At 36.9% G+C, this 15,336-nt stretch overlaps 1 protein-coding gene across 1 annotated transcript in view; it reads right to left on the reverse strand.

Moving 5' to 3' along the window:
* Positions 1-15,336, reverse strand: part of POU2F1 (POU class 2 homeobox 1) — a gene marked incomplete at its 5' end in the record, with an annotated part of 111,678 nt that overhangs the window by 20,852 nt on the left and 75,490 nt on the right. Inside the window, 5 exons of the mRNA XM_083361900.1 lie at positions 2,049-2,143; positions 3,509-3,635; positions 5,674-5,853; positions 7,578-7,697; positions 9,224-9,277. Of these exons, the coding sequence (XP_083218026.1) occupies positions 2,049-2,143; positions 3,509-3,635; positions 5,674-5,853; positions 7,578-7,697; positions 9,224-9,277 (576 nt within the window). The remainder of the gene's footprint in view (positions 1-2,048; positions 2,144-3,508; positions 3,636-5,673; positions 5,854-7,577; positions 7,698-9,223; positions 9,278-15,336) is intronic.

Below are 15,336 nucleotides of genomic sequence, written 5' to 3' on the forward strand. Positions count from 1 at the left end.
ACGTGACAAAGTTTGGGAACTGCAGCACTATACAGTGTGAATGAGCTAAGGAATATTATGCATTTATTGAATTTCTAACCACAGTCAATAATAATACTTGGGAGCTCACAGGGATTCAGAAAAATTAAACATCCATGCTATATTTAAAATTACAGTTGTCACTAAATGATAAAATTTATACATATAACAAAGATCAGCATAATTTAATAAAAAAAGATGGCATAAGACACAAAATATCTAGAATACTCTCTAAAAGAGCTCAATCATCCTGAAAGCAATCATAGCGGGGGGGGGGGGCAGTATAATCTCTACTGAAAAATTATTCCAAAATAACAGTTTTACTACTGAAATGCAGTGCCTCCTAGCTTTGATTCACGTTGTTTCTTGAAAGCGTGGGAGTGCAAGGAGATTTTCTCTGAATGACTAAGTAGATTGGGAAAGATCAGGTTGTAATCAGTGATCAGTCCTGAAACTGGCAAGAGTACCAAACCACGGAAGACATCATAGTCTAAAACCAGCATTTTAAATTTTACTTGGAAACTAATCAGTCAATTTATGGTATTGGTGTTACGTACTCCTAGGAACGTGTGTCAATTATCACATGGTCAAAAGTGTCCTGGAAAAACCATGTAAGTAAAATTGATATCACTGTAGCTATTTGGAAGGAAGTTAACACTTTTAATTATTTCAAAGTAATAAAAATGAAGATAGTTATTTTTGATATCAGGTATCAGCAAGCGTATGTACAAGGATAGCTTAACAGATATTTCACAATTTCTGAAAAGCTTTGATCAAAGAATCTCACCAAAGAATCCTAGGCATAATCAAGTGCTCTCATGGATTAGCAATTAAATAAAACCAGGGAAAAGAGAGTAGGCATAAATTTTCAATTCTCACAATGCTAAGATGTACAAAGATAAAGTCCTTTAAAGATCTAGTTCAGGACAACTCGTATACAAATTATATGGAAGTAGGGCTGACTAGCAGCAAAGTGATTGTAAAGAATGGGCTTCCCCAAGTGAACGCAGTTCAAAGTAAATAAGTGTAGAGTTACATGTTGGCATTTAAAAAATCTAACACACATTGTATATAAATAGGATCTGAGCTGGTAGTAACTGACCAGGAAAGGTGATTATGTAACGGTGTAATAGTGGAGAGCTTGAAAATGTCAGCAGATGCTGTACAAAAGATGAATGTCATGGATAGAATACAGAAAGGGAACAGGAATACCAATATAATATTGCCGTATAAATTTATGGAGCAATCGCCCTTGAATACTGTGTACAGTTCAGCACTGAAGTTAATGTAAAAAAGGGGGGATGAAGCAGCTCCCATGAGGAAAGGCTACAGCAATGGGATTCCTTATCTTGCAATTAAGAATGGTATGGAAAGATATGATAGAATTATATAAAATAATTGATGGCAGAGATAAAATTTTCTCCTCATTCTCTTAATGTTAGCATTCAAAATGATCTACTGAAAATAAACAGATGGAGATTCAGGATTGAAATAAATATTATTTTAAAAGCTTCTTCTTAAACTATGAAATAATGGAAAGACAGATCTTGAAGAGAAAGAGATAACAGAACATCTCTATTTCCCCTTCCAAAATAAGGATCACTGGAATGGGGAAAGGCTATTAACTTAGCACCTTCACTTACTGTGATCAACATGAAGATTGTGTTTGGGAAGAGAAATTATAACGAGGAGAGAACGATGGCATTATTCCCCTCTCATTCTCCTTTACCCCTAAAATACTACGGTGTGTTCCCAGTAGCCTACCAAATATTTGTTTGGCGGCAATTGAAAATGAAACTGAATTGGAAATGTCATTCCATGCCCCTCTTGGTCCAGTAAATTTGTTGATGAGAAACAACTGCAGCAATGTGTCACCCTACAGAAGATGACATGATAGGTATTTCGAAGGCCACCTGGCTTCTACAGATAATCCTGAAGAATGAGACCAACAATTCCAATCATGCACCATTTCTTCTATCCTCATCAGTTAGCAGAATTAATGAAACAAAATAAACAAACAATAAACTGACCTGAGAGGTGAAAGTGATGCTTGGCTGAGACTGCAGGAGGTTGGCTTGGCTTTGCTGAGGTAGTTGCGTTAAGAGATTCTGCGCTTGCAGGAGGCCTGAAAGTTGAAATGCATTTAACATAAATGAAATGAAGTAGCATAGTTTGCTGTAGTATAGGTTCTAAAAAGCAAAGATCTTTTGTATCGTACTTGTAGCTCAGCCTACCATTAAAGGATATCTATATTAACCCCATTATTTCCTTCAGAAAATCAGTCATATTCTATTCACCTCATGGCTTAATTATTGCCATGTGCTGCACGTAGGGACTACCCTTGAATACCATTAAGAAGCTTCAACTGGTCCAGAATGCAGCAGTGTGGGAATGATAAGATATACCTCAGAATCTCTATGTGAGGCTTCTACTTTACAAGCCATACTGGTTGCCAGCATGCTCCAAGTGTGATTCAATATGTTGGTTATAGCCTATAGAACTTTGCATGGCATAGGAACAGATTATTTGAAGGATCACCCATCTTCCCTGCTTTCTGCCTGGTCCACATGTGCTGATATAATTGATGTGTTCCATGTTCTTTTGATTAGACAGTGCTCTCTATCAGAATCCAGGAAATGTGACTTCTTTACCATGGGGCCTGCTCTCTGGAATGAGATTCCCACTGCTATCAATTTGATTCCTACCCTGGTGACATTCTGAAGGCCTTAAAAAGACATTCCAGGCCTTGGGTTACTATGAAAGAAACCTCTGGTGGTATATGTTTTTCCATGGTTTTATCTGGAGCAACTGGATATCATCTTGCTTTGTTTTTTGTGCTTTTGCTATACTGCAAACCACTCAGAGCCAGTGGTGTCAGGCAGTACTGAAATTATGTAAATAATAAATGCATTAAGATTATTTTGTGCTAACCAAAAGCATTCAGCAAATCATGTTTAGGGCATGTCCCTTTTGATTCCAGCTTTTTGTGCTTCCTTTAAGCAAAAACAAACAAACAAACAAACAAAAATGGACAGATCAAAAAAAAGACATTATTCTCATAATAGAGTCTTCTAGAATGTTCATGGCATATCTATTCCATAGAATTTGTTGGAAACAACCTCAGCCAATGATTGATTACTCTTATATGCTTAAGCTTCAAGCAGGTGATCCAGCTGAACATTCCAAAGAAATGTAAATATGTTGCTGATTAATCAATAAGCAATTACAGAAAAAAAACTATTTTAAAAATATATTCCTTTATCTTTCACAGCTACTGTTAAATAATAAATGATTCTTATAAAGGAACACTGAGTAGATGAATCCTGATCACATGACTATAGTCAATCTGATGGTTCCAATAGAACAGTTTCTTTTTCTCCCAAAAGAAGCATGCCTGTAACCAATTTTTTTTTTAAATTTTTTTTTCAAAAACACAGGAATTTGCTATATGAAAAACTCTAAAAGAACATCTCAGAAATGTTTCGCTTACCCTGCTGCCCCTGCGGTGTTTGTGAGATGATGAACTGTGCTGGTTGCAAGTTGGTTGTTGGATGCACCAAGACAAACTGTTGCAGATTGAGATTTTGTTGCTGGAGCTGCTGTAGATGCTGCAGATCCTTCAAGAAGGAAAACATATGAGATATCCAAAACTAAAACTAAACTTCTCCTTCTCCTTTTTAAAATAAAGCCAAAGGAAGAAGGACTCCAAACATCTTGTTCCCTGAACACGATATAACCTATGTAACACCTTTGAAGAATATACATGGAACAAAAAGGGTTCAATACATTTTATCATCCATTCCACTGAAAAACTTTTTAAGTTCTCAGATATGCTGCCACGTTCATAAACAGAAACAACTTCTTAACACTTAGCAAATGCTGATGCTTCAGGCTGCCTCCTTCATTCTCTGTCCCTGTCCCTTGCTGATAGGGAAGTTGTGAAAGGGCAGGAGAAAAGCCATTTTTGTTCTCATCAGTCAACTGACTCATGAGACAGACCCCCACTGAGATTTTCTGCAGCAGCCTTTAATAACAGGAAGATCTAATGGGTTATGCCTTTTTTTTATGCACCTACTTCTGTGCAAGCAGTTGGCTTTTTTAGAGGGGGGGGGAGAGATACTGCCTTTATTACCTTTTCTCCTTCCTAGCCAGCAAAATATGCAGGAGTTCCCCACTTATGTATGAGGAGCAAGGGTTGAAATATAAATGAAGCAATGTACATTTTGGAGATGATCAGGACCAATCCATCACCATAATATTTTTTTCTGCATTAAAAAAAAACTGGGAATCATACCGATGGGTGTCATGATGACCACTGAAACATTAGTAGCTCTTTCGGAGGCAACAAATTGGTCAACAAGCAGAATGGTAAAAATGGATTCTTTTATGATACGCAAATAAGTGCTACATTATTTATATTATATATCAGTCTATCATATTATACTGTTATACAACAATATTATTAACAGAACTAGAAAGCAAGAAACATCACTACATAATTTTTAAAAGATCTGCTTAATGTATTCATACAGAAATCAATTAAATGAAAATTAATTAGTCAAGGCCAAATTTTTCTAACAATAAGAGCAGTTCTCTAATAGTATTAAGGGTCTTTCCTTTACTAGATGTGTTCAGGTACAGGCTGAGGCTGATTTACCATTTGTCACGAATGAATTTGATTCCTGTACATAGCACAGAGATTTTGACTTAATAATGGTCTATGTGCCATTTGGATGATCTTCCAAAGCATTGATTCAATGATTTGTAAATCTATTACAAGAAATAGTTATTTGGTAATATGTTATAATTTCTACCAACCTAGCAGTTTGAAAGCACGTAAAAATGCAAGTAGAAAAGTAGGGACCACTACGGTGGGAAGGTAACAGCATTCCGTGCGCCTTTGGCGTCTAGTCATGCTGGCCACATGACCACGGAGACGTCCTCGGACAAGCGCTGGCTCTTCGGCTTTGAAACGGAGATGAGCACTGGCCCCTAGAGTTGGAAACGACTAGCACGCATGGAACCTTTACCTTTAATATGTTATAAAAGACTAGCACGGGGGAACCTTTACCTTTAATATGTTATAAAAGAAATTCAAATAAGAAAAGCCATGTTGTTCATGATAAAGAAAATGACAGAACCATTTTCTTCAGTCTACAGTGTGAAAGGTTCTAGAGCATCGGTATCCAACGTTTCTTCTGGCTTGACAGCCAGGTAGCGGGGAGAGTGGATGGTTCTGTGCAAGCAGCAGGGGCATGCACACAACTGGAGCTATGCATGTGTGTGTACTCGCCTGCTGTTTGCATGGCCTGGTTCCCAATTGGCCATGGCCCAGGGGTTGAGGCCCCCTGATCTAGAGGTTATATGATGATCTGGACGTGAAGTTTTGCTTTGTTGATTCCACATTTCAGCTTTATCAACTAAGCTTCCTACTCTCACTTTCTACATTTTTATTTCCTTCCTTCCTTCCTTCCTTACGGATTGAATAGTGATGGATTAAAAAAGTTACACGCTCTCTGCAACAGGAAGCAGTTACTGTGTACCCAAGACATTCTCACTGCATGATATATAATGGATCTAAACTTCAGCTGTTCTGTGAACAAACAAAAGAAGACATATTTGACCAACTAAAGCCATTAACAGTTTGAACCTCACCTGTGCAATTTGTATCGGCTGAGATAGAGGAATCTGTGTCATGGGCGTTGCAGCAGAAGCTGAGATGGTGGCCCCTGCAGCATTGTGCTGCTGACTGGCTGAATGCTGCACTGCAGCTGCCAGCAACTGTGCCTGTGCCTGTTGTAATAATAATTGCTGCTGGGCTGGTGTTAACGTAAGCTAGAAACAAGTTTTAGGATAGCAATTAATAAAGGAAAGGAACAACTGCTTTCTTAAATATTACTTGTTAATTCCTGAGAAGTTTTTATTAGATAGGCTATTTCATATTAAGCATTTTTTGATTCAGTAAAAATAATAATAATAATCAAGCTATCCAGTTAATTTTACATCACCCAAATGGGGCTGCCATGTGTTTGTGACCATTCGTACTGCTGGGATCAGGGAAGCAAGATTCTCTATGACTTTTCTTCAAGATCAATGTGAAAAAGGTGATTAGCAAGCAAGCAATGCAGAGAAACAGCACTGACAGGAAATAGCAAGCAAAAAGAACAAGCCATCATTGACAGGCTTTGAAAGGAAATTTACATCCACCAGAAGCACAAGCGATTAGCCAGATGAATGAAAAATAGCAATGCTGGCTGCGGTTACCAAACAACTGATAATACTCCAGCTGCTTCATATTAGTATGAATCCCTGCCATGTTCCATCAACCCCATTATGCCTTAAGATATAGATGAGGAACATGTGCACCATTTGTTCCTTTCCAAGGCACCCCCTCTTCCGTCTGTCTTTTTGTTTTGATAACATTGAGCTGGTAAGTTGACATCTCTGCCAGTTTCCAAACATGCATTATCTCTATGAAACAGGTGGCATCGAACTCCCTCTGACACATTAATATTCTTCCCAGTTTCTGTAATGAGAGCTGCTTGGTTCAAAGACCTGGATTCACTCCCTATATTACAGGCAAGAACGTTTCAGCAATATGACCCAGACAGTATTTGAAAAAGCCTGAAGGATGCTGAACAGGTCCATGCAAATATTCACATATACTCTTATCATAAGCCTTAAAGAATGTTACTCAGATTACAGTAAAATTGTGATTTTTATGTTATTTAGCTATTGTTATGGCATCCATTTGCTCAACTGAAAAATATACAAAGCGCTCAATTGAAAAGACTATATAAGGAGCTTTTCATCTCATGCCAACTTTTAAAATGTTAATCTAAGGGTTCATTTTTCTATATGAAAAATAGAATGTCAACAAACCAAAACATGTAATCAAAATTACTCTTTAGAATGAATATTAAAATACCTGATTCAATATTCATGAATATGAGAGTGATTTCATTGTGACTTCAGACACCAATACATATGTTATTTCAATCATGTCATAAGTTACACTGCCGTTTCTATGATGCTACTGATTTTATCACAAATAGCTTATGTTTCAGAAGAGTAGAAAGAAATATGTAAAAATGCACTAATGGTTTAGACTAAGAGGCTTTGTTAAAATTATCTATATCTATAATCACTAATATTTTGCAATAGAGCCGCTGTTGCTTAGGAGATTTCAAATGAATTTATTGTTGAAACCAGCAAGGACAACTTTTGCCACCACATATAAAACTAAAAGTGTAAACTTAAAACGTTAATACAATATATTGGGCTCAGAGATCAAAAGACTACTCCATTACACTCTAGAATATCATATGTAATTGCAATATTTAGAAGAAACAGCAAAGAGAAGTTATGTACTTTCTCTTTTTGACACAGAGTAATTATATAACAATCTCAGTGTTATGGCCTTGTCAGAGATTTACAGGAATGCATAATATTGATAAATTCAGATTCACTGGGATTACTTCATTTTCCTTTTTGGGTTGTTTGGCTAATACCACAACTTGAGAAGGTTGCTCATTCTCATTCACTATAGCTGATCTTACCCCAGTTATCTGCCCTCCAGCCAACATAAGCTGCGTTTGCGGTATGGCCGCCTGAACTGAAGGCTGCTGTGAAGGCTGGCTTGGCTGCTGAGTGTCCCCAGATTCTTCATTAGATTTAGACTAGAGAAAGAAAAATACAAACTTTGTAGAACACAGCAGTTATTAGTGTGGACAAAAACATATTCTATTATAGCGTTTTCCCTTTTCATTGAATGTGAATTAATTTGTTTTTGAAAAAAAAACCAACTTTAAAAAGCTTATTCGTTTCTGTAAGCAAGCACAGATAATAGATGGGGCTGTATTTGCTTTCATACCAGTAAAAAACCAAAATATTTAGAACAAAAGAAAAGAGCAGTAATTTCAGGTTATTTTCATAGTTGGATAGAAATGAATATGCTGAATACATAAAACCTCTGATTTATTATCTCCCTGTCACTTATGTACTGGTTTAAACTAATACATTAATTAGTGCTGCTAAAGCTTCCAAACTTTCCTAGTCCATGCAATGTTACTGATATTCTTAGATGCACGCCTTCACCAAGTATGTGACATTGCCCAACCCTATTCATTACTGGGAAAACCATTACTAATACACTGAAGCTTTGGATCAGAGGATCACAATTTCCATGTATCCATTTTATCAATATGGCATTCAATTTAAACAAGATACTAAAATGTTTGTATAACAAAACGTACCAAGGGAAAGAAAACCAATACTCAGAATACCAATATTATTTCTAATCAGTAAAGTTCTGGTATTTATAATGGCAAGCTCAGTTTACACATTTAAACTACTTTATAGAAAAACAAATTAATATAGCCACAAGGCAGGAAATGCAAGCAAGAAAGCAAAAGAAAGATGGGGGGGGGAAAGCCCAAAGAGGGGTTTATGCTAATTAAAATCGCTTATGGAGAACATTAAAATTCTGCATAGATTTGCATATTTTCCACCACCTGTTTTGGGGACCGCAGAGCAGGCTAATTAACATAGAGGCTCTGATTAATTCTGCCAGTCATTGAGAGATAATTACAGCACAGGACTGTAAACATTCTGCACTGGAGATATAGCCTGTTTGCCAACATCTCTCTCTGGGATTGAAAATTTACCATGGCAACCAAGTCAATGTTCAGCCTCTTTTTTACAGAAGAAGGTCACTTTTCCTACTCCTTTCAGAAGCATCATTTGTAACTAGATGTGTGTTCTAGAAGGCTTCAAGAATAGTCTTTGGTATTTAGCATTCTGATAATGAAGTCACTTCAAAATACTGTTTGTTGTATCCCTTTTCTTTTTTAATATATTGCTTGAATGTCTTAATAAGAATCAGATGATCACAATGTGGTGTAGCATCATACAATACACAAAGCGTATTTAGTCAGCTATATATCATAGAAATGAACAAGTTTTAGATTCAACTATTGAAAATAAATGTATTTTCTCCAATGTTGTATAACTGTCCAAAATGATATATTAAAAAGGTAGGATAAAATGCTGCTGCTGCTGCTATCTGTAATATAAAAGGAGCTCTTTTTAATAGTTTTAACAGCATTAATTGCTGTTGAACACCTAAGTTAATGATTATTGTGTCACACTATTGTGTCACAACTAAATGGTTTCAGACGGATGAGAAATTTATAGTAATTCTTACCTGTACATTTAAGGATTGGGCAGCAGCTTGTAAACTTGATCCAGGAAGCTGAACCTATAAAAATAATTCATTTTTATGAATAGAATCAGCAAAACGGTTGCAACATTTTCCCAGCTTGAAAAACATATAATAAGCATTACGTCTTAAATACTACCCCAAGGCTATAGTTAGATGGGTTAATAAAAAATATTCTAGTTAACAGAATGCAATGGCAATATTGCCAAGAAAACTACACTGATATGAAATCATGATGAGTGAAATTTGTTAGGAGACTGAAACCCATGGCAGAATTGAACTGATTTGGAAAGATTCAGGAACTGACTAAATCAAATCAGCATTTTTATGAAGCCGTAAAAATTAGAATCTCATTGAAAGTTCATTAGAAATTTGGTGGAATGCAGAGTCATAGATAATATGCATCTCACCAAATGTAAATTTCTTCAGATTTTAGTATGCTGTGTGAACCCAGATTTGTGGGTGGTAATGCATTCTTTACAGGTTAAAAATCACTCCAGTGAAAAGTTTTACAATGTTCTTCTCAAACAGACCAGGGCATCCTTCTACAGAAGCCGAACATTTTTTTAAAGCAGTGGTTTTCTCTATGTTGTGTATCATTTTCATAAGAACACAAACTTCCAAATGATAAAGGATATGAATTGTCCAAAGGATGTGTTTCCCTCAGAAGGGGAATAACAGGTAATGTATTATCTGCTTCCTTTAAAAAAAAGTTTAATTGTGGTTATCACAAAAAATACAAAAAAAAGCTTCTTCTGCTTACAAGGGGCTATTATATTTTAAAAATTGGCTCAGTTTTGACAAAGAAAGTTATAGATTTTCTATTATGCTTAGTCTGAGGCATTATAGCTTACTTTTGAAGTGTTTGACATCAAAGATTCAGAATCAGCAAAAGCTGATAAGACAGCTTTGAATCACTCTCTTTAAGGCGTGAATAACTAAATTGGGATAAAAACTAAATATTGTAAGCAATACACATCCCAAGATCAAGCAACAAATCAGAAATTGAGTAATATCACATTATTGGACAACATTAGAAAGGATATCTTAAAATGTAAGGTTATAGCACTTTTTATTTTTAAAAAAGTCCGAAAGAGATGCATTATACACTCTGTTGAGCTACAGCGTAGCTCTGGGAACTTAATTATTCAGGTAGCATATGATATATGTAAATAGGAGACATAAACTAGGTAGTTAGTATATAAGCAAATATTGTTTTCAAACTTTTCAAACTTTTCCTACATTTCTGGGTTGGATTCCACAAAAATATAAGCATGCCATCTGCCACCAAGCAAGTAATTATCCTATAAAAAAAGCAGTGCCAACATCCAGTTTAATCTGTCTGTTCGGTAGTATTATGAGATAGAATGGGTGTTCATTAGAGAGGTCTGCAAACCAGCATTGCAACATAACTGTTTTAAAGATATAGTGAAAGTAAAAACTTGTAATTTTTGCAGTTTCAATTCTTTTTGTAGTCTTAAATTATGAATACATTTATCTTACACATCATTTGCAAAAAATACTTAAGACTATTTTAATGAAAACTAAGTTCAACATGCTGCATTTTTTAAAAAAAATCTCATTAATTAATTGCAAATAATAATAATAATAATAATAATAATAATAATAATAATAATAATAATAATAATAATAATAATAATAATAATAATAATAATAAAGTTGGAAGGGACCTTGGAGGTCATCTAGTCCAACCCCCTGCTCAGGCAGGAAACCTTATACCATTTCAGGCAAATGGTTGTCCAGTCTCTTCTTAAAAACCTCCAGTGTTGGAGCATTCACCACCTCTGGAGGCAGGTTGTTCCACTGGTTAGTTGTTCTAACTGTCAGGAAGTTTCTCCTTAGTTCTAGGTTGCTTCTCTCCTTGACTAGTTTCCATCCGTTGCTTCTTGTCCTGCCTTCAGGTGCTTTGGAGAATAGCTTGACTCCCTCTTCTTTGTGGCAGCCCCTGAGATATTGGAACACTGCTATCATGTCACCCTTCACCCTTCTCTTCGTTAAACTAGACATACCCAATTCCAGCAACCGTTCCCTATATGTTTTAGCCTCCAGTCCCCCAATCATCTTTGTTGCTCTTCTCTGTACCCTTTCTAGAGTCTCGACATCTTTTTTACATCGTGGTGACCAAAACTGGATGCAGTATTCCAGGTGTGGCCTTACCAAAGCATTGTAAAGTGGTATTAGTACTTCACTTGATCTTGATTCTATCCCTCTGTTAATGCAGCCTAGCACTGTGTTGGCTTTTTTGGCAGCTGCAGCACACTGCTGGCTCATATTGAAGTGATTGTCTACTAAGACTCCGAGATGCCATATTTTGCAGTAAAGATATCTATATAGCCTAAATTTTATTTTTAAATAAATTCATCCTATATTGTAGAGGAGCCAATTGTCACAGATACTCAATATTCTTCCTCTCACTAAAAGTAAACTCCAAGGTAGCTCTGAATAATATTTTACAGCATATATTTTTATTATAAAATTATGAACTGGATATCAATTTGAACCATAGAGCATCTACATTTGCAAGAATGCAAAGTCATTTTACCAACTAATCTTGCAAACTACATGAACTTAAAAACAATACAATATGTTATCACTAAACATTTTATAGTTAACTAGACAATTGTTGCCAAAGTATTTGAGTTTCAGCTTCAGGATCTGGCCTTCTAAAGAGCAGTCAGGGTTGATCTCCTCTAGGACTGACCGGTTTGATCGCCTTGCAGTCCAAGGGCGATCAAACTTTGGCCACCTAATGAGAAAGAAGGACTCCCTGGAGCAGAGCCTAATGCTAGGAAAGGTTGAGGGCAAGAGAAGAAGGGGACGACAGAGAATGAGGTGGTTGGATGGAGTCACTGAAGCAGTAGGCGTGAGCTTAAATGGACTCCAGAAGATGGTAGAGGACAGGAAGGCCTGGAGGAATGTTGTCCATGGGGTCATGAAGGGTTGGACACGACTTTGCAGCTAACAACAACAACAACAACAAGACAACTGTGACCCATTGGATTATCATTTCAGAAATATTTCCTTACCTAAACAAAAAGGCAGAATAACTATGGGTGAGCAAAAAGCAGTGGGAATGGGAGCAATTTCTGACTTCTTGCCAGTTTTCCCATTGAGATTCCTTGTAGGAAACTGGCAGTAAACGTTCTGGCATTATCAGGTAACTACAGCTAACTGTGACGGTGCAGCCACTAAAGCTGCCACAACTTCCCCACATTTTAATCCCACAGGTTTTATATGCATTCTGTAAGTTAGTCCATCTGATGTACCGGTATGTTGATTCCAAAACGGTGCTCCTATGATGCACCATTTCACCAATTATTTTTTTTAAATTCCATTTATATCCCGCCCTTCTCCGAAGACTCAGGGCGGCTTACAAGCTTAGTAGTAGCCTTCATTCTATGTATATGCCTGCTTATTAGGGCTTTCACACACACCCCAAGCGGCATTATTACAAAGTCAGCTTAATTGCCCCCAACAATCTGGGTCCTCATTTTACCTACCTCGGAAGGATGGAAGGCTGAGTCAACCTTGAGCCTGGTGGGATGCGAACCTGCACTAATTGCAGGCAGCTGGTGTTACTTAAGGAGGCATTAGCCCACTGCTCCACCAAGGCTGGAGCAGTGGGCTAAGGTTGAAGGTTACAAACAATTAGACACAAGAGTTTAGTAGTATATAGATGGCAAAAGCCTTTTATACCTACTGCCTAGTGACAAATTTATATATATTCTAAATCAGGTGTCGTCAACTTTTCTGGATTGACAGCATGGTGGGAAAGGAAGGAACAGGCACCTTTATGGGCACATGCACACACACTGGCCAGCCACTCATGCAGCCCACTGGCCAAGAGGTTATGGCCTGGTAGTGGGCTGCAGCCCATAGGTTAGGGACCTCTATTCTAAGTGATCTTAAAATGTACTTAAAAAAAAAAACTAAACAGCACACAAAGTTTAGGGACAGTGGACAATGGATGAATGGAAGGTGTTCACTAGAGGTAGTACAGACAAAATTATTGAATTGTTCCAATATGTGTACTGGTTAAAATTGATGCATGTGTAGCATTATGTAAATTTTCATGAATGTTCCTTGATCACCTACATGCATATACCTTATCACTGATCATTTTGTGTATTACTGCCTTGTTTCATTAGCCGCAAACATCCAATATTCTACCACATTTCAGTTTTAGTGAACATTATAGGACTCAAGGCTAAACCAGCCAAATTGCATTGATTTTGTTTACGAAAATATTTTTCCTGCACATCTCATTAAGATATTCTCTAAGAAGCATAACCAAACTTGATTAAGCTAAGCAATTTTCACAGTAGTACCAGCTATATGCTACATAGATTGCAGTACCTGAACTGGGCTTGGAAGTTGAGGCAAATAATTTCTATGTTTTGCACAGGAAATATATGGCTATGTCCAGAAAATCACCAGGACTGAAGTTCAATCTGAAGGAAATTCTATTAGGAAGCACAGTAGAGACAGTGCTTTAAGCATATTGGCCTCAAACCATCCCAATGGTTGGATGAGCACATCCTGGGATAACATAGAACACGCTAGGAAATATCAGGGTGTTCTGTGACAAGTATACAAAGTTTTGTACACATAACTACTATAATACAGTAAACTCCTGAAACCACATTTTTTTTGTTTAGGTTTGTTTTCTTCTTTGTATCTGAGAACGTTCTTACAAGTACAGGAATGCTTTTGCTATTGAAGAACAGACTGTTACTGAAACAAGTTTTAATTAAATAGGACAATTTATTTTAACTCAAACCGTGAATTAAGTCTCTCTTTTTTAACAAAAAAAACAAAACAAAAACACTTTACTGTGACGTGAACTAGGTCTGTTGTACTTTCTACTACAGGTGACTTATTTCCTAAGCATTTTCATATACAATATATTGTAATAAGACAGTTGGGGAAAAAGCAACCCTATATTCCATAGGACAAGTATTACCACCTAAATTCTCAGAAAATTCTAACATGTGTTAGACAAACAAATAGAAATGTAAGACAAATCGATCTTGTGAAACAAGTTTCGCAATTAACAACAACAAAGAAGATATACTAAAGCCCACTGTTATCCCTAAGACAGACAGACAAAATTTATTTGCCACCCATCTCGCCGTGGGGCTAATCTGGGTGGCTTACAATAGTAGAACGTAAAATTGTAAAAATAAAAATACTGTAATAAGACAATGAAACAATAAAAATAAAGCACAGCAATATGAATTAAAAGATGGGCAAGTAGAGGGCAGGTTGCACAGGGGGAGGTATGGTCAGGTAGTTAGTGCAGCAGCCACCTCCAGTGTGTTACTCGGACAAGCCAGATATTCAGGCTCTTACAGAAGGACAGGAGGATGGGGATGAGCCTTATTCCAGGGGGATGGATGTTAAAGATCATGCCTTTCTTTATTTTTATGGGAGAAAAGTACCCGACAACCATTCATTCCTACAGATAACATTGAACCGCCCCACCCCCCTTTTTAAAAAAGAGAACTGTTTTCCACTTAAGAGTAAATGTGAGAAGGGGCAATCTATTGTAGGTTATAGTAAGATTTCCAAAATAAATAAAATCTGTTAAATAAATTCAAAAGGGAAACATCTGCTAACTTTTCTAAATTAAGATTCACTTTCTATTGTGGAAGACAGTGAAAACATTTATTATGTGCTCCTCAGGATTGGAAGACAGGGTTTGCTTTTGGAGTTGACAAGTGATGGGTCTGACAAATTAACCTCCCACCACATTAAAAGCCTCTTGACATAATATTATTATTTTTTAATCCCATTTATATCCCGCCCTTCTCCGAAGACTCAGGACGGCTTACAATCTAAAGCACAAATCAATGTGCTTAGCAATAGCCTTCATTCTATGTATATGCCTGCTTATTAGGGCTTTCGGGGGGCCCCAAGCGGCATTATTACAAAGTCAGCTTATTGCCCCCAACAATCTGGGTCCTCATTTTACCTACCTCGGAAGGATGGAAGGTTGAGTCAACCTTGAGCCTGGTGGGACTCGAACCTGCACTAATTGCAGGCAGCTGGTGTTACTTAAGGAGGCATTAGCCCAC

Source organism: Vipera ursinii (assembly GCF_947247035.1).
Source record: "Vipera ursinii genome assembly, chromosome: 4".
NCBI lineage: Eukaryota > Metazoa > Chordata > Lepidosauria > Squamata > Viperidae > Vipera > Vipera ursinii.